The sequence below is a fragment of the Mesoplodon bidens genome (assembly GCF_964165515.1).
Source record: "Mesoplodon bidens genome assembly, chromosome: 19".
NCBI lineage: Eukaryota > Metazoa > Chordata > Mammalia > Artiodactyla > Ziphiidae > Mesoplodon > Mesoplodon bidens.
Window position 1 is genome coordinate 44,514,133 of NC_138179.1, and position 23,066 is coordinate 44,537,198.

Consider the following 23,066-nt stretch of genomic DNA (forward strand, 5'->3'; position numbering starts at 1 on the left):
TTATGGTTTATCACAGGACATTGAATATAGTTCCCCGTGCTATACAGTAGGACCTTGTTGTTTACCCATTATATATATAATAGTTTGCATCTGCTGACCTCAAACTTCCAACCCTTCCTTCCCCACTCCTCCCTCCCCGTGGGCAACAAGTCTGTTCTCTATGTCTGTGACTGTTTGTTTCGTAGATAAGTTCATTTGTGTCATATTTTAGATTTTGCATATAAGTGATATCATCATATGATAAATTTGGATTTCTTTATCAAGTGGGCCTCAATTCAGCTCCATGGTTTGACAAATATATGAAATACCTACTACCTGCCAGCTCTATGATGCTGAGGTAGGAACATAGGAACAGCCATATTCCTGCCTCAGAGCCGAGGATGTGTGATCAAATGGAACATTTCATTCGTCTCAGAATCCTGGGTAGCAAAAAGTTTATGATACTATGACTTATTTATTCCGTGGTAACTGTGTTTTCTGTAAAGAGAACCAGAAATGTACATTTTTTTCCATGCAATTCAAAGTGCTGCTTCCATCTTGTCACAATGGATAGGGTACCCACAGCCAAGGACAGAGTTGAAAACAGCACCTGGCAGCCCAGTCAGATGGATAGAGCTGCATGATTTCCTGAGGCAGCTGTGCACTGAATGCCTGTCACTGGGAGTGGCAGCTCAAAGTTTGCAGTAATAGAGTCAGGGAGACAAGACATACACCACACACTAGTGAAAAGTAACAGTATGGAAAGTAAGTAACAATGCAAGGTAGGCAGTATGTTACTAGTGTCACAGAACACACCAATTAGGAAGTCCGGGGCCCTGGAGAGCCTAGCAGAGTTGCTGCACCACTGGAATACTTTGTGCAGGGAGAGGGAATTGGATAGGTGGGAGGAGAGTGCTGAGTGCAGGCAGCTGATGAGCAAAGGTGGAATGCAGGATCAACGGGCAGGTGGTGGTCAGGGTAGAGTTGGGCACAGGTCGAGCTGAAGGGCTGGTGGGCACAGGTCCTCCATGCCACCTGGGTGCAGTGGGAAGAAATGGGGAAAGTTGGGCAGGAGCTGGACAGGGAGGAAACACAGACTGTTGGGTCTGGCTTCCATCTGGTGTCTAACCGTGAACTTCTGAAGGTTTTTTACTAGGAAAAGTTATGAAACCTGGTGTTACGTTCTCAAGATCACAGGACTTCTCATCACAAGTTGTTCATATTATTTTGTTAAATGACACCAGTTGCAGTGCTGGAGTTTACTGTGAATTTTTGTTTCTTAAGAGTATCAAAATTCATGATTATTATATCATCAATATTCACCCTCTTTATTGTGAGGGGCACACAGGAAGCCTTGTTTTTGCTTCTCCAGTGAAGTGATAAAGAACAGACTAGTGTGCTGACATGGGCAAGTTAGTCAACCTCTCTGTGCCTCCGAGGAGTAATATGTGGGCAGTCAGAGCATCTATCAACTAGAGGTGTATCGTGAGGATGGCCTGAGCCAGTATCTGCAGAGTCCTTAGAGCAGTACCTGGCATGCAGAGAATGCTGCACAAGAGTTTGTTAACTGAATCACAATTTTGATAGCAGGTTCCATCAGGACAGCCCCAACATAAACACTGGCGGTGTCAGGCCTTGTTTGAATCTCGTTTTATTCTAGAAAGAGGGTTCTCAAGTGGGGTAGCATCCTGGGGTAGCCCCTAGAGCTTCCTCAGAATGGAGGGTTAGAGCTGGAAGAGGCTTCTGAGAGCAGGCCATGCTGTGGCTCACCTTGCAGGTGAGGAAACTGAGAATGTGGACCAGACGGTGGGGCCAGGCCACACCACTCATCAGTTAGTGGAAAGACCCGGGTGGAAATCTGAGACTTCTCCCCAGTGCCTTCTTCCTTCTTACTCTGCTGGCACACAATGTGGCTGGGCCACTGCAGAGTTTTGATAGTCAGGGTTTATAATCATTTTTATGGAGTGTAACTGGCTGAGTTAGTTAATAAGTATTTAAATCTATATCCTGACTGACTTTTTTGCCTGCTTGTTCCATTATTTACATGGCAACGTGTTGAAATCTCCAACTCTATTAGTGGGTTATTTTTCCTTTTGGTTCTGTCAATTTTTGCTTTGAACATTAGGCAGTTATGTTATTATATCTGCTCAGGATTTTGTAAACTCATTTACGTTAGGTGGGTTTTTTTTTTCCCCTTTAGTCTAAATTCTCCGACTTCTTTTTTGGCTGCACTGCTCGACTTGCCGGATCTTAGTTCCCCAACCAGGGACTGAACCTGGGGCCACAGCAGTGAAAGCACCGAGTCCTAACCACTGGGCTGCCAGGGAATTCTAAAGTCTCCGACTTCTAATTGTAGTTTTCTATACATTTACATTTTTTTTTTTTTTTTTTTTGCGGTACGCGGGCCTCTCACTGCTGTGGCCTCTCCCGTCGCGGAGCACAGGCTCTGCACGCGCAGGCTCAGCGGCCATGGCTCACGGGCCCAGCCGCTCCGCGGCATGTGGGATCCTCCCGGACCGGGGCACGAACCCGCGTCCCCCGCATCGGCAGGCGGACTCTCAACCACTGCGCCACCAGGGAAGCCCTACATTTACATTTAATGTAATGATTGACATGGTTGGGTTTAAAGCCGCCACCTTGCTGTTGTGTATTTGTCCCATCTGCCCTTTATTCCTTCTTTTTTGCCTTCTACTAAATTATTCATGTACTTTAAAAATTTTGTTTCATCTCCTCTATGGTATTTTTGGCATATATATTATGTATGTTAATATATATTTTATATATTATTTTTGCTAAACTTTTTGGATCTGTGGGTTGGTATATTCTCACCAATTTGTAAAATCTGTACACATTCTCTCTTTAAAAATTTCTTCTGGGAGCTCCCCTGGTGGCGCAGTGGTTAAGAATCCGCCTGCCAATGCAGGGGACGTGGGTTCGAGCCCTGGTCCGGGAAGATCCCACATGCCATGGAGCAACTAAGCCCACGAGCCACAACTACTGAGTCCGCATGCCAAGAGCCCATGCTTTGCAACAAGAGAAGCCACTGCAGGAGGAGCCCGCACACTGCAACGAAGAGTAGCCCCCACTTGGTGCAACTAGAGAAAGCCTGTGTGCAACAACGAAGACCCAATGCAGCCAAAAATAAATTTTAAAAAAAGAATTTTTTTCTGTTCCATTTCTTTTTCCTTCCTTTTGAGAGTCCAATTTCATGTACATTAGACCTTTCTGATCTTGTCATGGGTCTCTAATACTCTTTTCTGTTATCTTTTTTCCTTATTTTCATTTTTAAAATAAGTTTATTTATTTTTGGCTGTGTTGGGTCTTTGTTGCTGTGCATGGGCTTTCTCCAGTTGTGCCGAGCAGGGGCTACTCTTCATTGCGGTGCGTGTGCTTCTCATTGCGGTGGCTTCTCTTATTGTAGAGCACGGGCTCTAGGCACGCGGGCTTCAGTAGTTATGGCACGTAGGCTCAGTAGTTGTGGCACACGGGCTTAGTTGCTCCGTGGCATGTGGGATCTTCCCAGACCAGGGCTCAAACCTGTGTCCCCTGCACTGGCAGGCAGATTCTTAACCACTGTGCCACCAGGGAAGTCCCTTTCCCTGTGTTTTGATTCAGATGATTTCTAGTGATGTGACTTTGAGTTTAAACTTCCTCCCTTCAGCTGTATTCAGTTTTCTAGGGTGCGGCCTTTCTGGTGTCCCAGCTGGTTGCTTGGGCTGCACCAAGATCTCTTCTCTTTGCTTCAACATCTCCCAGTCCTGCATGACCTCTGCCATCTCTGTTCAGCTCTCATGTAGGACCTGCAGACAGAAGAGGTTCAAAGAAGAGTTAGGTTGCTTTAATACAACTTCCCCCAGTTCTGTTTACTTATGTGTATACATTTATGAAAAAAATAGGGATAATACCGATTCTGTACCCTGCCTCATTCTAGTAATTCTCATCACTGGATATATGGACTACTTGTCAGGGAAAAAAAGCCTTAGACATTATTGAGACGAATCTCCAATATAATTCAACTCTTTAGTCTTAATCAAAACTTGACCTTTTTTTGACGTGGACCATTTTTAAAGTCTTTATTGAATTTGTTACAATATTGTTTCTGTTCTATGTTTTGGTTTTTTGGCTGCGAGGCATGTGGGATCTTAGCTCCCTGACCAGAGATCAAACCTGCACCCCCTGCATTGGAAGGCGAAGTCTTAACAACTGGACCACCAGGGAAGTCCCCAGGAGAAGTATTTTTATCATGAGACAAATTCACAGCAAACTGCAAATTAAAAATATGTATGTATATATGAATCTCTCTCTCTCTCCAGGCATAAAAATAGGGTCATCAATAAATTATGTTCAGGGATTTCCCTGGTGGTCCAGTGGTTAAGAATCTGCCTTCCAACGCAGGGGATGTGGGTTTGATCCCTGGTCTGGGAACTAAGATCCCACATACCGTGGGGCAACTAAACATGCATGCCACAACTAGAGAGCAGCCCGCACGTGGCAACTAGAGAGAAGCCCGCAACAAAGAGCCCACGCACTACAACGAAGACCCAGTGCAGCCAAAAATAAATAAATAAATAAATAAATAAATAAATAAATAAATACATAAATAATGTTCAAGTATAGACACTTACTGTATTTAGAACTAAAATTGCAGGGGGATTTGAGTTTAGGAAAAGAGGATTTAATACAACTCCTGACCGTTAACCAAGGAATTATATATATGTTTATAAAACATACGACAGTGCGTTTCAAACTACAGTGACATTCAGGATCCATTTGATACATTTAAGGAACGATGTCATGGTTTTATTTTATTAAAAAATTTTGGGAGGGCTTCCCTGGTGGCGCAGTGGTTGAGAATCTGCCTGCCAGTGCAGGGGACACAGGTTCGAGCCCTGGTCTGGGAAGATCCCACATGCCGCGGAGCAAGTAGGCCTGTGAGCCACAACTACTGAGCCTGCGTGTTTGGAGCTTGTGCTCCACAAGAGAGGCCGCGACAGTGAGAGGCCGGCGCACCGCGATGAAGAGTGGCTCTCGCTTGCCACAACTAGAGAAAGCCCACGCACAGAAACGAAGACCCAACACAGCCAAAAATAAATAAATAAAATTAAAAAAAATTTTTTTTGGCTGCACTGTGCGGCCTACGGGATCTTAGTTCCCCAACCAGGGATCGAACCTGTGCCCCCTGCAGTAGAAGCACGGAGTCTTAACCACTGGACCACCAGGGAAGTCTCCATGATTTTATTTTAAAAGGCAGTATTTCTAATATTTGGGAAATTGTATCTATTGCAACTATTTAAACATGATGGAAATATTTGCTATTATCTTAAATATGTAAGCTTACAAATGTTCACAAAACTAGTTTGTTGGGTACTTATGCAAAAAGCTTTGAGGATCGTGAGTCCAACTACCCTTTTCTGTAGCCTGAATCATTGTAAGAGACACAAATGGGCCTCCCTGTTTTCAGTTTTGTCCCACACAGCAGAAAGGTTGATCTTTGTAAAAGTTAAATTGGATCATGTTGCTCATTGCTTGAAATGCCCAGTGGTTTCCCATCTCAGGTGCTGAGGGCCCCCATGGAGCAGCAGCCTCTGAATTGCTCTCTGGCTGTCTCTACCCTCATGCAGGGTCCCCCGACCCCGCCCCTGACACACGGAGCATATAGTACTCCTACCTCTGGGCCACTGCCCTTGCTCTTTGCCCAGAGGTCACTGTGGCCCTGGCTCATGTCCTTCAGGCCTCAGGTCAGAGGTATCCTCCTCCTCTGGCCCTCCTGCCCGCCTCTCAGACCTCTCAGTCTGCTCTATGTGCTGCTCCTTGGCTGTGCCTATATGTGTTCACATGTGCACTGTGGGTCCTCCGTAAGCACCAGCAGGCAGGTGCCCCACCAGGCAGGTGCCCCGTGGTCTTGCTCTCTTCCTGCACCTGTGTCCAGCATGGACACACCCCCGGATGACAGAACAAAGGTTTGTAAGCCCTTTGGGTGGGGTGTGTCTCCTCCACATCTCTGCCTTCAGCTGCTCCATGTAAAGAGCAGCGATGCTGCTGAACCCCGAGAGCATCTCCTGGTGCTCTTCCTCTGTCTCAATGGATCGTGTGTGCTGCTTCCTTTTGGCCCCTTCTTTCACATGTGCTGATGGGACGTGGCTGCCGGGTCTGCTCACTGCTCTCTGTCCAACCCTGGCCTGTGACTGGTATACAACGGGTGCTTACTGAGCACTCGGAATGGATGGAAGGGCCGGTACAAGCCCCGTCTTCTCTGGAGCCTTTTCTGACTATCCCAGTGTCGGTGACCTGTTTCCTTCTCAGAATCGTGTGGTTGTTACCATATCCACTTGCCTGGCATTGTTTCATCAAGGGGCCTTGTGTCTACATAGGAGGGACATTGTTGAGACACATCAGTTCAATGGGACAAACTCACCCTCTTCATACCTATAGGCCTGGGTTCCCTGCATGCGGTGGACACTCTCTGTTGTCGAAAAAATGTGAAAAGCAAGTGAACGTTTCTAGTGAGCGGCCTTACATAAGTTCAACAGCACACAGCACATACTCTGAACACGGTCAGTTACTTTATCACAAGGGAGCTTCCGAATGCCAGGCAGAGTGGTGGTTGTCCCCCACCAGAGCACCAGGACCTCGGGACAACACACTGGTCACTTTGGCAACTGGTTTGAAAACATCAGTTATACTTGATGGGATGCTCTTTCTTTTGATCGACTGTGTTTTGTTTGAAAATGAAAGGTTCCCCACTTATTATGGCTTGGCCAAAAAGTTCGTTCGGGTTTTCCTATACGCACAACCCGAACGAACTCACTGGCCAAAAATACTTACATTCTCGTCTCAACACCACGCTTATGGTTCAAAGCAGTGTTAACCCCTGGGGGTTTGTACTATAACCGCAAACACATCTATGGCAAATGAGACAGGCAGATGTCGCATTCGGAGGGGCACGTCAATTGCCATTTCTTTACAATGGGTGTTTACACAGAGACCAAGTGCCGGGCTCTGCCACCGGAGCCCGACCTGCCTGCGGCCCTCGAAGCTTCCCGCTCACTCCAGTCCCACGGCGTCGGGACGCTGACCCGCGCTCCCGCGCCCCTTCCTTCGCCCCCTCCCCACGCTCCCCTGGACCCTCCCAGCGGGCCCTCCCCACTCTTCTCCCGGAGGACCCTCCCCCTGCCCCGTGGACCCTCTTCACGGACTCTCCCCACTCTCCTCTCCCTCCTCGCCAGCCCGCAGACACTCGCGGTGGGGTCTCACAGCCACTACAACCGTGGAAACGCGTGGATTTCGGTTGCTAACACGAGGCAGGCTCCGGCCACGCTTGAGAATGCGCGCGTGACGGCAGCGGCAAAGCACGGGGCCGGTGCGGAGTGTGCGGGCCCCCGCCCCCTGCCCCCGCCGACCTTGACCCCGGCCCGGCCCGGCCCCCTACCCCGCCCCGTCCTGGTTCCCCGCTCAGCGCGGTGCCGTGCGTCGGCTCGGCGGCTCCACGGCCGCCCTGCTCCGTACCAGGTTTTCCAGGCCGCCAGAAGCCGCGCCTGCGTCGGGCGCCGCGGCCGACGTGCCGACGCACGGCCGGCGTGCCTCGCCATTGACCAGCCTCTGGTAGCCCCACTGCCGTGCACCGCAGCTATAGGCGGGTGCCGCCGTCAGTCACGGGCCCGGCGCCGGCCCGCGGCGCGCCGCGCGTGTCCCGCCCCTCGCCGCCGCTCGTCGCTCGCCGGCCGGCGGCCTCGCTCGGCCCTCAGCTCCGTGGCGGCGGCGGAAGGCGGCCCGGGCCCTCGCAGGCCCATGGCGGCGGCCGCGGCGCTCCCGGGCGCGGGCGGGCCTCCCGCGGGCGGCGGCGCCGGGGGCGGCGGGGGCGCGGGCGGCGGGTCCCCGCCGGGCGGTTGGGCCGTGGCGCGCCTCGAGGGCCGCGAGTTCGAGTACCTGATGAAGAAGCGTTCGGTGACCATCGGGCGCAACTCGTCGCAGGGCTCGGTGGACGTGAGCATGGGCCACTCGAGCTTCATCTCGCGGCGCCACCTCGAGATCTTCACGCCCCCGGGCGGCGGCGGCCATGGCGGGGCGGCCCCGGAGCCGTCGGCGCAGCCCGGGCCCGACGCGGGCGGCGACTTCTACCTGCGCTGCCTCGGCAAGAATGGCGTGTTCGTGGACGGCGTGTTCCAAAGGCGCGGGGCGCCGCCACTGCAGCTGCCGCGCGTGTGAGTGGGGCCCGGGCCGGGGGGGCGGGCGGGCGGGGGGGCGGCCTGGCCGGCGGGACCCGAACCCCGACCACGACCTCTACCCCGACCCGGACCACCGACCCGCGATCCACGACCCCCTACCCCCACCTACGACCAGGAGGACCCAGATTTGGGTCCTGACCATCCCCCGGGATCTGCTGCCCCCACCTACAGGACCCAGCCCCCGGCCAGCGATCCCCGCCTGGACCTAGCCACGAGTAGGGCACAGTCAGGACCCAGACTCGGAGCCCCATTCCGACCCCAAGCCCTTGTCCATCTTCCCAACCAGGATCTAGATCCCGACATCTGGGTCCGTTCTTTCTACGACCAGAACCAGACCCAGATCCCATCATCCCGACCGGATCCCAGTCCATGACCCCAATGTCCCGACCTCATCCACCATACCCACGACCAGAACACAGACTACAATTCCTGCCCGGGACCCCCCATCCTCACTTATCCAAAGCTGAAGCTGGAGGCTCAGGCAGCTGTCCACGTGGGCTGAGGTTTTTTGGGGTACTCAGTGCGTTCTGGGAGTTCGCATACATTTTTCGTAACTAGCATGTAGGTAGTGTGGAATAGAAATGTAAAACTCTGGTTGGTGGAACTGCCCAAAACAAAAATCTGTGTCTTCTTAACTGCTGTTGGGTTATCTGTTACTTTCTTTTTGTTCTACACGTTTTCCGTAGTGTATTATTTCAAGCGTGTGTTTTTTAAGCTGCAAGGATTTCTTTTTCTCATTGTGTTTTTTGTAGCCTAAAAATTGAAAGTTCTTGAAGCATGATGGATTTTTAAATCTGTGCTCTGAACCTTAAAATTTTGGAAAACTAGGTACTTTCAACATAACTTTTTAAAAAATCAATTATTTAGAAATTTTTATAAGGTGTTATAGAGTATAATTAAGTGAGCTTCTTGAGGAACTGTCAATCCTGCTACAAAGCAGTTCAGCTTGGTTCTATGGTTTTGTGAAGTTATCATTTAGTCTGCTTGAAAAACAAAATTGCTCTCTAGGAAATGCTAATTATTCCTCAGGGGCTTTCTAGATTATTTCAAGTAGAACCTTTCTCCACAAACTGGAATTTTTGACTGCTTTCAGTTGTTGGAGATGGTGATAAGAGCTCTTGCTTTTCTTTATTTGTTCACTTTTGTATGTGGGTACTGTGTTACTGTTTAGCCTGGAAAGCTGCACCAGCTAGTTCCTTAAATCTAGATGGGAGCGTTTCAAAGAATGTTATTTTTCAAACCAGAACGCTGTTTGTGTGTATTTGTACTATAAATTGCATAAAATCGATAGTAGGGACCTGATGGCAGCTTTTTAATTTGATGGTTTGTTGTTTACAAATAACTTGGCATCACAGCAAAGGGCATTATATTTTTACTCTGAGAACTTTGAGGTTTTTAAAGAAAATTCTGTTATTAACCATTCAGCCAAAACCATTTGCGTTGACATACCAAACACGGAAATAAATTGATTTTTCTGCGAGGGAGCAGAATTCAGACTTTTGAGGAGTGGAGTGAGGCTTTCAGAGGAGGTGAGTAAGAAGGGCGATGGGGGGACTTCCCTGGTAGTCCAGGGGTTAAGACTCCACGCTTTCCAGTGCAGGGGGTGCGGGTTTGATCCTGGGGAGCTAAGATCCCACGTGCCACGTGGCAGGGCCAAAAAAAAAGAAAACCAACAACAACAAAAAACAAACAAATAAAAAATAAAAATAAAATATCTTAAAAAAAAAAAAGGTGATGGGTAGATGCGGGGTCTCTGGCCTTCATCTCCAGCTAGTGCACAGTGAAGAATCCCTGGGCCACCAAGGCTACCACCAGCCCTGGACTTCTGGGCCTGGGAACCTCTGCCCATACTGACAGAGGGGAGTGGTTTTTTTCATGGAAGGGGTTTTGGCATTTTTACACTGTGAGATGAGTGGATAACTGTTAGGATTTTGCAGCACCTCTCTTTCTGTAAGGCATTGTTTCCAAGTTGTTGGTGTAGGGTGATCATAGATACAGGTTATAGGAAAAAAAACTATGTAAAGACGATTGGTGCTAGCTAAATGCAGAGAAATTGTTTTAAAAATCTTTTTCTTGAAATTAAACTCAGTTTTATGTTCCAAGTTCTTTTTAACATTAAAAAAAATTAAATTGTGAAAGTTTAAAAGCAAATGTAACTTAGAGTGATTGCGCAGAGCTTGAAATTTTTTTTCTTTTTGGCCACGCCCAATGCGTGCGGGATCTTAGTTCCCTGACCAGGGGTTGAACCCACGCCCCCTGCAGTGGAAGTGTGGAGTCTTAACCATTGGGCCACCAGGGAAGTCCCCAGAGGTTAATAAGTATTCTTACTGTTTGTTTCATACTTGCTTACTGAATTGAAAAGTCACTGAGGAGTTTTAAAAATATGACAGCGTATGGTTGGTCTCTTATTTGAATAACAATGACTTTATTCCAACTTTAAAATGAACTTAAATTTTGTAGTTAGTATTAAAAGTTTATATACAGAGAACTTGGAAGAGTATATAAACACTTTAGGCTTAAAGTATGGTTCACTATTTTATTAAAATACTAAAGTATTAATTTGGGAGGAATAAAGGAAAATGAGGAGTGTGATCCTGTATGTTGGTGTCGCGAGTATTTTAAATGGTTTGGGTAAAATCTGAGTACAAGCACCTTCTCCATGGTGGTTGGTAAGTTCCATGCCTAGTGAGGGCTGGCGCGTGAGTGTGTATGTTGGGGGGGGTGGGAGTTTGAGCTGAATATGTACAAGAGTGCCATAGTGTGTGGTTTTCCAGGAAACAAGTGATTTCCAAAAATCCTTGGTTTTTGGCCAAGTATGCAGGGCTGTGTGTACAGAGATGCAACTTTTTCCTCCCCAGGAGCGTCTGACTTGTTGGAGGTTCAGGTGTTATTCGGACTGGGGGCGGGTGGTCTGTGGAGTGGTCTAGGTGGGGGAACCCTGGGCCACCTGGGCCGGGTTCCTGAAGTGGGCAGGTAGAGTGACCTTGCAGGTGTGGCTGGGCCAGCATCCTGGCACTGGAGAGATAGAATTCAGGCTGGAAAGGACTTTGGGGACAGGTTTGTGGAGCATGATGTTTGCCTGGGCCTGGTGGGGGAGCATTTTCACAGTGGTCAACGAGAGAATGAAGAATGTTCTCTTTGAGGACAGGGTCCTTGTTTGTCTAAGGACCTGGTCTGGCGCCTGAGTGAGCAGTAAAGTGTTTTAGGAAGATCTGTTGGGCAGGAATGTCTGGTTTTGCTGCTGTTGCTATTCTTGTGGCCATGGTAGCAAACTAAGCATAATTTATAAATAAAAATAAACAACTCTTTAACAGTTGTTTATACTTTGAAATGTCAAGTGAATTTGATGTATTTTCCGATCAGTAAGATCCTAAATATCTAATAGCCAAGCATAAATAGAACAAGTTGAATTTACTATTGCCCAAAGATATTTAACATGCAGAACTGCAGTTGTGTTTAAATAGAAAGTGACCCTGTTTCTATGCTGAATTAACTGCCTATCGGTTGGTGATACAGCAAACCTCCTCTTTCTTATGTGGCATGTTTTAACTTGCAGATGAAGTTTGGTAATGTCACACTTGAAGACTTTCTCACTAAATCACAGGTAGCATCCTCTAAGGTGAGGACAGGAGAAAGCTTGAGCAGACAGTGGCTTCTGGAGCTTCGCAGGTAAAGACTCCAAGAAGAGAACTGAAGGATCTCACAGTGACTCGGTCCTGCTTGGATAATAGGGATTGGGCAGAACCAAGTTTCCCAGAGAATACCAGTACCAGGAAGAAGGAAATCAGAAGGGGAATGCCAGGAGAGGAGAGCCTCGGGAAAAGGACAGTGACCTGCAGTGTCACCCTCCGTGGGAAGCCATGGGCTTGGTGATTAGGATGTTTTGGAGGATGAGGAAGGAGATGGGGTGTGGGACTCCCGGGTGAAGAGAGAGAGGAGGGAGTGGGGGTGTAAGAAGTGTTTGTGGGGGGGTAGATATTCTAAGGAGGGCAGAGGCGATATTAGGGTTAGAAGGAGTAGAAACCATGTGGATCACCAGGGTGAAGTGGGTGGGGGAACCACTGAGAGATGTAGCTGAGGCCCAAAGAATGGACACAGATGAGGTGTGGAGGATAGAGTTCCCAGTAGGAGATGATAAAATGAGGGTGTCTTCTTTTTTTAAAATTTTTATTGCGGTATAATTGATTTACAATGTTTTGTTAGTTGCAGCAAAGTGAACCTGTTATACAATTACATATATCCACTCTTTCTTAGATTCTTTTCCTAATAATAGGCCATTACAGAGTATTGAGTAAGGGCTTCCTGTGCTATACAGTAGGTCTTTATTAGTTATCTATTTTATATATAGTAGTGTGTATGTGTCAATCCCAGTCTTCCAATTTATCCCTCCCCTACCCTTACACCCCCCCACCATAACCATAAGTTTATTTTCTACATCTGTAACTCTATTTAGGTTTTGTAGATAAGTTCATTTGTAGCCTTCTTTTAGATTCCACATATAAGCAATATCATATGATATTTGTCTTCCTCTGTCTGACTTGCTTCGCTCAGTATGAGAATCTCTAGGTCCATCCATGTTGCTGCAAATGGCATTATTTTGTTCTTCTTTTATGGCTGAGTAATATTCCATTGTATATATGTACCACATCTTCTTTATCCATTCCTCTGTTGATGGACATTTAGGTTGCTTCCATGTCCTGGCTATTGTGAATAGTGTGCTACAGTGAACACTGGGGTGCATGTATTTTTTCGAATTATGGTTTTCTCTGGATATATGCCCAGGACTGGGATTGCTAGCTCATATGGTAGCTCTATTTTCAGTTTTTTAAGGAACCTCCATACTGTTCTCCATAGTGGCTGTACCAGTTTGCATTCCCACCAAAATGAGGGTGTCGTCTTCTTTTATTTATTTATTTAACGCTGCGTTGGGTCTTTGTTGCTGTGTGCGGACTTTCTCTAGTTTTGGAGAGTGGGGGCTGTTCTTTGTTGTGGTGTGCGGGCTTCTCATTGTGGTGGCTTCTCTTGTGGAGCACGGGCTCTAGGCGCATGGGCTTCAGTAGTTGTGGCACATGGGCTCAGTAGTTGTGGTGCACGGGCTTAGTTGCTCCATGGCATGTGGGATCTTCCCGGACCAGGGCTCGAACTTGTGTCCCCTACGTTGGCAGGCGGATTCTTAACCACTGCACCACCAGGGAAGTCCCGAGTGTGTCTTCTTAGAAGACCTAAGCAGAGCCACTAGTGAGGTCTGGCATGTTTTTTTGTTTCAGGGTTGCAGGGTTGGCTGAAACACCTTCATTTTATGACCTGAGACTCTGACCAGCTTGTAGGCAGAGCTAAGATCTGGGGTCGAGGATGGCTGGAGTCCAGGACCCAGAAGTGGGCGACATGTAATGGCAGATCCATAGCAGAGGAGCGGAGGTGCTTTATACTTCGGAAAGTGCTCAGTTTATAAATTAATTGCTTTTAATGACCACTATGTATTTTTTAAAGCTACAATATATGTTCATATGGCAAATTGAAATATATTTTTATTATCACTGATTTGTAGACATTTGGAACACAGTGCAGCTACTTCAGCATATTTGTTACTTTACTAAGTTAAAAATAACCCAATAACCAGCTTACTTGTACTTTACCTAGTGTTTAGTAGTTCTTCTAGTGGTAAAGCTCAGTGTATTCATTTTAATGTTTATTTAAGGAATAGTTTAAGATGGTTAGATTTAAAATAATTTTAATTTCTAAGAGTTTGAGAACAAGCCTACAATGTGGGACCTGTCACCTGTAGTGGTCATTGGTGTGCCAGCTAACTGTATCAGGAGAAGGCACGGATGGGCTCTGGGGCTGGACAGACTGCAGTCAAATTCCAGCCCTGCCGCTTAACCTGTCTGAGTTTTAGTTCTCTCACTTTTAACAGGGATAATAACTGACACTGTGTGGCACGGTTAGCACCATGCCTGTGCCCTTGCCCTTGCTAGACATCAGGGGCTGCTTGTATTTTATCTGTCACAGTGTCCTGGTGTGGAGGGGCCTATGGAGATCTAATGTGACAGAAAATATGACATGGGGGTGAAAATGTCTTCAAGGGGCCAGCACTCTTCAACTTGCTCATAGCTCCACACACATGCACACGTGTGTGCAGTAAATTGATCAAGAGCCTCTGGGAGTAGTGAGCGAAGTTTGAAATTTCTTCAGCCGGGAAAAGTTGTCTTTTCTCTGCCAGGACCTGAGGATAAAGCCAGGCCATGGGACGTGGATGGTGTCGTCCAGCACGCTAGGCCACGAGAGGTCTGTCTGGGGGTGCCCTCTCTCCCAGAGCCTCCTTTCTGGTTCTCCTCCACTCCAGTACGTTGGCTTCACCACAAACCTTTCCCCGTTTCAGGGGGAAAGGAAAAGTGGCTCTGCCTTGGGGGCAAAGTCAGGAAAAGGAACTGGTTAAAAGTCATGTCCTGTTTGACGTCTGATTTGAAGGATTCTTGTTCATTAATGCCATTGGCCAAACTCATTTTGTAAATGAAGGATGGCTTCTCTGTCCAGTCGAAGAACTTTGCAATTTACAGTATACTGTTTTTCTTTTTAAAACTGCCTTTTTTATTGAAGTGTAACAAACCGCATACCCTTTTTTTTTTTTTTTGGTGGTATGCGGGCCTCTCACTGCTGTGGCCTCTCCCGCTGCGGAGCACAGGCTCCGGATGCGCAGGCTCAGCGGCCATGGCTCACGGGCCCAGCAGCTCCGCGGCATGTGGGATCCTCCCGGACCGGGGCACGAACCCACGTCCCCTGCATCGGCAGGCGGACTCTCAACCACTGTGCCACCAGGGGAGCCCCCACATACACTTTTTTAAAGAAATTATTTCTCATTTATTTATTTAGTTGCGCTGGATGTTAGTTGAGGCAGGTGAGCTCCTTAGTTGCAGCTTGCCAGCTCCTCAGTTGCAGCATGCAAACTCTTAGTTGTGGCATGCGTGTGGGATCTAGTTCCCTGACCAAGGGTCGAACCCGGGCCCCCTGCATTGGGAGCGCGGAGTCTTAATCCACTGCGCCACCAGGGAAGTCCCACAAACCATGTTTTACTTAAAATTTTTTTTTTATTTATTTATGTATGTATGTATGTTTGTCTGTGTTGGGTCTTCGTTGCTGCGTGCAGGCTTTCTCTAGTTGCAGCAAGCGGGGGCTACTCTTCGTTGCGGTGTGCGGGCTTCTCATTGCAGTGGCTTCTCGTTGCGGGGCACGGGCTCGAGGCGCACGGGCTTCAGTAGTTGCAACACGTGGGCGCTAAAGCGCAGGCTCAGTAGTTGTGGCACACGGGCTTAGTTGCTCTGCCGCATGTGGGATCTTCCCGGACCAGGGCTTGAACCCATGTTCCCTGCATTGGCAGGTGGATTCTTAACCACTGTGCCACCAGGGAAGTTCCCACATATACTTTTGAAACTTGGGCCATGGTCTCTTTCTTAGAGGCAGTGAGGACCTGAAGCTGGGCTCCCCTGCAGGCCTCGAATGTCAGCCGTGTGCTTTTCAGACATTCAAAGTGCTGTGGACCCCCTAGGAGGGGTAGGTCATGGAGCCCGTTCTTGGGACTAGCCTGTCAGCAACACTTTCCACTGTCAAGCTGGGTGAGGCAGAACGTTCCCTCCTCATCACCTTGAGCTGGAACTTGTCTTCTTGTTTGACTTTCTCCCCTGCTGGTCCTCCAAGGTGGGGACCAGGTCCTATATGGTTTTGTACCCCCTGGTAATGGCACAGATCCATCATCACTTGGTACATATATAATATACATGTGCAGGGACTTCCCTGCAGTCCAGTGGTTTAAGACTTCACCTTCCAATGAGGGAGTGCAGGTTCAATCCTTGGTCAGGGAGCTAAGATCCCACATGCCTCACGGCCAAAAAGCCAAAACATAGAACAGAAGCAATATTGTAACATTCAATAAAGACTTAAAAAATGGTCCACATCAAAAAAATCTTAAAAAAAATAACATACATGTGCCTGTTGGCTGCTGATTTAGGACATTACTGTTACTTGAATATTCTCAAATGTTGATCATTTAGTGACAGGATTCTAGTCAGGTGTGGCTCCCCCATTTATTGGTTCCCTGTTCATCAGCAGGTCTCATCTAGATACACAGTTGCAGAAGCACAGCATAGCTTCATGCATAATTGGTGGAAATATTCCACAAGACGAGGCAACAGCCTCAGTGACAGTAGCAAGTTTTTCCACTGAAAATTCAACGATTCTTGCTTTGCTGAGGAGAAAGGTTTTTTGTGTTTTAAATGAAGAAAAGAGGATTTCTAAAATAAGGAAGCTTTTAACCAAAGCAATTAGCATTTTGGATAGTATTCTTATCTGTTTAACATTTTTGTGTAGCTCATGTTTTCTTTTATGTCTGGGTTTTGGAGAATTTACAATATCTTAACGATAATACAGTAAGTCAGCTCCCACACTTCTGGTCCTAGTTTTTTTTTTAAATAAATTTATTTTTGGCTGTGTTGGGTCTTCGTTGCTGTGCGTGGGCTTTCTCTAGTTGTGGCGAGCGGATGCTACTCTTCGTTGCAGTGCACAGGCTTCTTGTTACAGTGGCTTCTCTTGTTGTGGAGCACCAGCTCTAGGCGTGCGGGCTCAGTAGTTGTGGCACACAGGCTCAGTAGTTGTGCCTCACGGGCTCTAGAGCACAGGCTCAGTAGTTTTGGTGCATGGGCTTCGTTGCTCTGCCGCATGTGGAATCTTCCCGGAGCAGGGCTCGAAGACCATGTCCCCTGCATTGGCAGGTGGATTCCTTTTTTTTTTTTTTTTCCGGTACGCGGGCCTCTCACTGTTGTGGCCTCTCCCACTGCAGAGCACAGGCTCCGGATGCGCAGGCTCAGCGGCCATGGCCCACAGACCCAGCCGCTCCGTGGCATGTGGGATCCTCCCGGACCGGGGCAGGAACCTGCGTCCCCTGCATCAGCAGGCGGACTCCCAACCACTGCGCCACCAGGGAAGCCCGGCAGGCAGATTCTTAACCACTGTGCCACCAGGGAAATCCCTGGTCCTAGTTTATAATGAGGATTTTTTGAATTTGCTAATGAAACACAGTACACCAGGGCACATTGAAGGCGGCACACGTTGCCATTTCTGTGATTTGAAGCAGCTTGAGCACCATGCCAAAGTGTTACTGCCGTCATCCCCAGGAAATGGCTGCAGGGAGATTAGAAAGCACCTCGTAGGAAGATGCCTTTCCTAGCATGCCTCAGTTTCTGGAGTATATGTTTGGTGCCCTGCTGAGAATTCCATAGGGATTTTAGACATTATTTGGCTTTTGCTGCCGTTTGTCATTTGCAATGTGCTTCTGTATCTTATCCAGTGAAAGGTATCAGAGTACAACAGTGGTTCTCACTGGGGTCCCCTTCCCTTCCCCAGGATATTCGGCAGCCTCTGGAGACAGGTTAGGTTGGTACAATTGGGAGGGGGTGCAACTGGCGTCTAGTGGGCTGGGACCAGGGATGCTGCCAAAAATAATGCGATGCACAGGACAGCCCCCCACAACAGAGGATGATCCTGCCCCAAGCATCAGTGGTAGGACGGTGGAGACCCCTGGAGCACAGTGATCTTAGCAGTCAGTAACAGTGGGATGTTATTCTTAGCCCCATAGATGGTGAATTTTAATACTTTACAAATGGTACCTATTTAAAACCTTTAAAGTACCAAAACATTTGTTTCTAGTTCAGTGGCAGGTGCCTTTCTGAAACGAAGCCTGAGGTGGAGAGGCCTGGCATAGAATCATTCTCTTTGCAGCTTTGGAAGGACGCTCACAGGAAGTGATCCTAAATCTTAACCTGGGTTGTAAGAAGATTGGCCTTAGTACTTTAGGGAGTAGCCTGATGTTCTCCCCCTTGGAATACGTGCACTCAGGCATATCCAGTGGCTTTAGTTAGGTTGGTCACATTACTTTACAAGCATTTACAGTTAATGAGAAGAACATTGAGTTGTCTTAGTGGAGTTGTTCCAGTTTTTTGTGGTCTTGGTTCTCCTGGAAAATGAACTGATGGTGTGAGGGAGTGTGAATTAGTGTCACTACAACCACACTGTGAAAGACTGCTGTCAGATGCCATTTTCTCGTAGTATTTAGTCACCAGTAATCGGCAGTATGAAACTCATCTTTTGACTCTTGAACAGATGGGATACAGAAAACCCTAAACAAGTAGATTGGAGACTGTTGTGTTTTTCTGGTCTTTTTCAGACTGTAATAGCATTTTGAGTGCATAAGTGACGTATTAAAAATACTATGTTTTTTTGCCACTTCTAAACTTTTGGAGGATGTTAGGTTTATGAGCATCAGTTTTACAGCTGTTTGAGCTGGGTGGAGGAAGATGTGGTTTAAATGTAAACTGTCCATTCTGGTTCCTCCTTGAGTCTTGTGTTCCCACTTTGCCTAGTCTCCTTCTGGACTTGCCCACACGTGTTTTAAACACTGCTCATATCCTGTACCTTGGCACTCAAGTGTTCTGTGGGCTGGGCTCATTCATCCTCAGGTTGTACACTTACTGGGACTGTGGCCTGTGACCTTGAGTAGTGCCAGGAACATGATAAGGACTCAAGTGTCTGTTGGTGAATTTGTTTGTAGGCTGCAAGGTTAGTGTTTGATAGATACTGCACCAAAGGAAACAGTTTAGAACACTTATAAATAAAATTAAATTCACTCTTTGATTCTCCAATTCCCTGCACTGTCTTCTTGTTTATATTGATGGTGGACCATCCTAAGTGGGCTTTTTGGTTTTATATATATGTTTTTTAAAGTTAAAGTTGATTGATACATGGAGAGGGTCAGGGGAAGCCTGGATACACGTGGACAGAATTTCCTGTAGTTGAATAAAAATGTCCTTGATGATGCGCATTGATCATATAACGGTTGTCATGCTGCAGGGTAACTTCTGTAGACCTGTTCCAGGAGCAAGTCAGACCATGCAGTTTTCTTTTCTTCAGTGTTGCTCTATGCTAGACAAGGTGGATCTAGTCTTGCCCACGTCCCTGCAAATGTCTTCACTTCTCCCACAGAGCAGGTGCATAGATCCTGGCTCCTATGGCCTCATGCCTTAGGCTGGAGGAGGGCCAGGCTCCTAGTGGTTCTTCTGGCTTAGGACTTTTGCAGAGGTCTGGGGAGATCCTTCTGGGATTGCCCAGTCCAGAGCATGTCCTTGTCCTAATGAGGTGGTCCAACTCTAACCCTCACTCCTGCCCCACCTCTGAAAGTTATACTTTATTTTCCATTGATCTTTTATTTTGTTCTCTCTTAAAAGTTTTCTTTCAGAGTGTTCATTTTCTTGTTGATGCAAATTTATTTTAGTCACAGTTTTGAAAAATATCTAGTTCTTTATAACATCTGTGGGTTCCTAGTAACCAGGCATTCAATGTTTAGGGTAGTTCTTTCCCTGTGTATCTCTAATGGGAAGAGCTTTACTTTTATAAATAATTTTTAAAAATATTTATTTATTTATTTCTTGGTTTTAGTTGCGGCACGCAGGATCTTTGTTGCCAGGTGCGAGATCTTTGTTGCGGTATGCAGGATCTTTTAGTTGCGGGCATGCAGGGTCTTTTAGTTGTGGCATGTGGGATCTAGTTCCCTGACCAGGGATGGAACCTGGGCCCCCTGCACTGGTAGAGCAGAGTCTTAACCACTGGACCACCAGGGAAGTCCCTATAAATAATTTTTAAAGTGATTTTAGTATTTTGGGAATGACGATTATTTGACCGCTTTTATTTGTGACTGGCTTGTATACTTATGCCATTATTTGTTAAAGTAGTGCGCCAAGCCTTGGTTATAGTTGTTGGAGGACACTTCATGCTGTTGGAACAGCATCCTGGCTTGGCTGCAGATTAACTTTGGGCATCTGACCAAGCCTCTGTGAGTCATTGCATGGTCTGTAGGTTGAGGTGTGGAGCTCAACTGAGAAGGCTGGTTGAGCATCCCTCACCTCCTGGTGTCCAGTAACCCTAGCTAGCTCTGAATCAGCCTAGGTCTCCTTTCTGTTCTTTGGAGGGCAGCTTTCCAGGGGCTTCACTTAAGAATCACATCCCAGAGGTTGCTTGTTACTCCCCTCTCTGTGTTATTCTCCACAAACCTCTCCACGTAGGAAAGGTTGAGGGTGGGCTGAGAATGACTAAGGCAGGCACTGTATGCTCATCAGGCTACTGAAACACTGTCATAATGTCACTTTGGCCAAGGGAAGACAAGAGCCCCTCTCCCTGTGGCTGAGCTATTTAATCTCTTAACCTCAGGGTCCTCTTCTGTAAACATGGATATTACTGATTCGACTTCATGGGGTTGTTGTATGGGTTGCCTTTGCCTGATGCAGGAGAGTTGCTAAATGAATATTAATATTTGTTCTCTAAAGAAAACATCTTAAATTTCTTGTCTCAAGTATTTTGATTGGAGAGTTTAATCCATTTACATTTAAAGTAATTACTGATAAGGAAGGACTCTGCCATTTTGCTATTTGTTTTCTTTTCTATGTCTTAGAGTTTTTTGGTTCCTCATTTCCTCCCTAACTGCCTTCTTTTATGTTCAGTTGATTTTTTCGTAGTCAACTGTTTTGATTATCTTCTCATTTCCTTTTGAGTATATTTTTAAGATATTTTCTTTATGGTTACCATGTGGGTTACATTTAATATCCTAAATTTAAAACAGTCTATTTTGAATTGATATCAACTTCAAAAACAAAAACTCTGCTCCTATACAGTTCCTCTTTCTCCCTTTTATGTTTTGTCACAAGTTACATCTTCATACATATGTGCCAAATAACATAGATTTTTTTTTTTGCGTTTTGCGTTTTGCAGGATCTTAGTTCCCTGACCAGGCATTGAACCCAGGGCCACAGCAGTGAAAATGCCGAGTCCTAACCTGGACTGCCAGGGAACTCCCAGATTTATGATTATTTTTATGCATTTGTTTTTTGAATCCTGTAGGAAAGTGGAGTTACAAACCATAGTCACAATACTAATTTTTATATTTTCTTATGTGTTTATCTTCACTGGAAATCTCTTTTTCTTCATATGACTTTGAGTCACTGTTTACTGGTCTTTCATTTAAACCTGAAGGACACCCTCTAACCTTTCTGGTAGGGCAGGTCTAGTGTTAACAAACTCACTCAACTTTTGTTTATTGAGGAATGTCTTAATTTCTTCCTTGTTTTTGAAGGACAGTTTTGCCGGATATAATTCTTGGTAGGTTGACAGTTTTTTGTTGTTGTTGTTTGTTTGTTTTGTTTTTTAAGGACTTTAAGTGTCATCCCACTGTCTTCTGGCCTCTGTGGTCTCTGGTAAGAAATCAGCTGTTAACTTTATTGAGAGTGCTTGTATGTAACATGTTACTTCTCTCTTGCTACTTTCAAGATTCTTTCTTTGTCTTTTGATGGTTTAATTATAATGTTTCAGTGTGGGACCTCTGAGTTTATCCTACTTGGACTTTGTTGAGTGTTTTGGATTTGTAGGTTCATGTCTTTTCATCAGATTTGGGACATTTTCTGCCATTCTTCTTTTGGGACTCCCAAAATGTGTATGTTGGTCTGCTCGTTGATGTCCCCTGAGTCCTTTGGGCTGTGTTCAGTCTTTTTTCTTTCTGCTCCTCAGACTTGATCATTTCAGTGGTCCTATCTTTTAAGTTTGCTGATTCATTCTTCTGCCTGCTCAAATATACTGTTGGACCCCTGTAGTGAATTTTTTCAGTTACTATACTTTTCAGCTCCAGGCTTTGTTGTGTTCCTTCTTATACTTTGTATTCTTTATTGATATTCCATTTTTGTCAATATGTCATTTTCCTGATTTCCTTTAGTTCCTGTGTTTTCCTTTAGTTATTTGAGCATACTTAACACAGTTGTTTTAAAGTCTTTATCTAGCAAGTCCTATCTCTCACCTTCTTCAGCGATGATTTCTGTTAATTAATTTTGTTCCTTTGAGTCATACTTTCCTGTTTCTCTGTGTGCCTTGTAATTTCTTTTTTGTTGAAAACCGCACATTTGACTGTTATAATGTAATAGTTCTGAAAATTGGATTTTCCTCCTTCCCTAGGGATTGCTGTTTTTCATTTGTTGAAGGCTACAGGACTCCTTTTTGCCTAGTGATTTTCTCAAACTGCTATTGCAAAGACTGTATTCCTTGACAAAGTGATCCCTGAAGTCCTATTTCATGGCTTGTGTTCAGTTGGTGGGGATTTTTGTTGTTGTTGTTGTTTGGTTTTTCTTTTTTTTTTTTTTGGCTGCGGCATGCGGGATTCTAGATCCCCGACCAGGGATCAAACCCATGACCCCTTGAATGGAAGCATGGAGTTTTAACCACTGGACTGCCAGGGAAGTCCCTCAGCTGCTGTTTTGACAGAGATTTCCTTGAACACCAGGAGCTCTCCCATCTCCCAGTCTTTGAAAGTTGTCTCTGTGCCTGGGCCCTCCTTCAACTTTTGGTCAGGCTTTCACTGTGCTTGGGGATCAGCCCAAGGTGAAAGCCCAGGGTCTTCTCAGGTCTTACATGAGCATGCATCTTGTGCTGGGTATCTGTGTGGCTTTCTCAGTTTCCCAGCATGCACTGTTACTTCCCCCACCCCATCTGTTTGTGTTTAATCAGACAATATGCAAAGTATTTACAACCAATTCCAAGTCCCCCTCTCCCCCCTGCACTGTTACTTTTGAATGTCCTAATTTCCCAGGAAAACTCTCCCCAGCTTTTGCCTTAGACAGTGTATTGTATATTTGGACTGTAATCTTTCGCCTTAGGCTCTGGGGCAGATTTGATTTGCAGTGTTTTCAAGCTTTTTCATCCTGAGCTCCGAGGTAGGCCAAACACAGAGGTGCCTGTGTCAGTCCTTCTGGTAGCCCTCAGACGGGTTGGAACAGACACATG

The 23,066-nt window shown here is 46.4% G+C and overlaps 1 protein-coding gene across 2 annotated transcripts in view; it reads left to right on the forward strand.

Annotated features, from left to right (window-relative positions):
* Positions 1-7,752: 7,752 nt before the first annotated feature.
* FOXK2 (forkhead box K2) overlaps positions 7,753-23,066 on the forward strand; it is a 71,592-nt gene continuing 56,278 nt past the window's right edge. For both annotated transcript variants that reach the window (XM_081219886.1, XM_081219887.1), the window contains exon 1: positions 7,753-8,180. In XM_081219886.1, the coding sequence (XP_081076012.1) occupies positions 7,768-8,180 (413 nt within the window). In that variant the 5' untranslated portion in view covers positions 7,753-7,767. The remainder of the gene's footprint in view (positions 8,181-23,066) is intronic.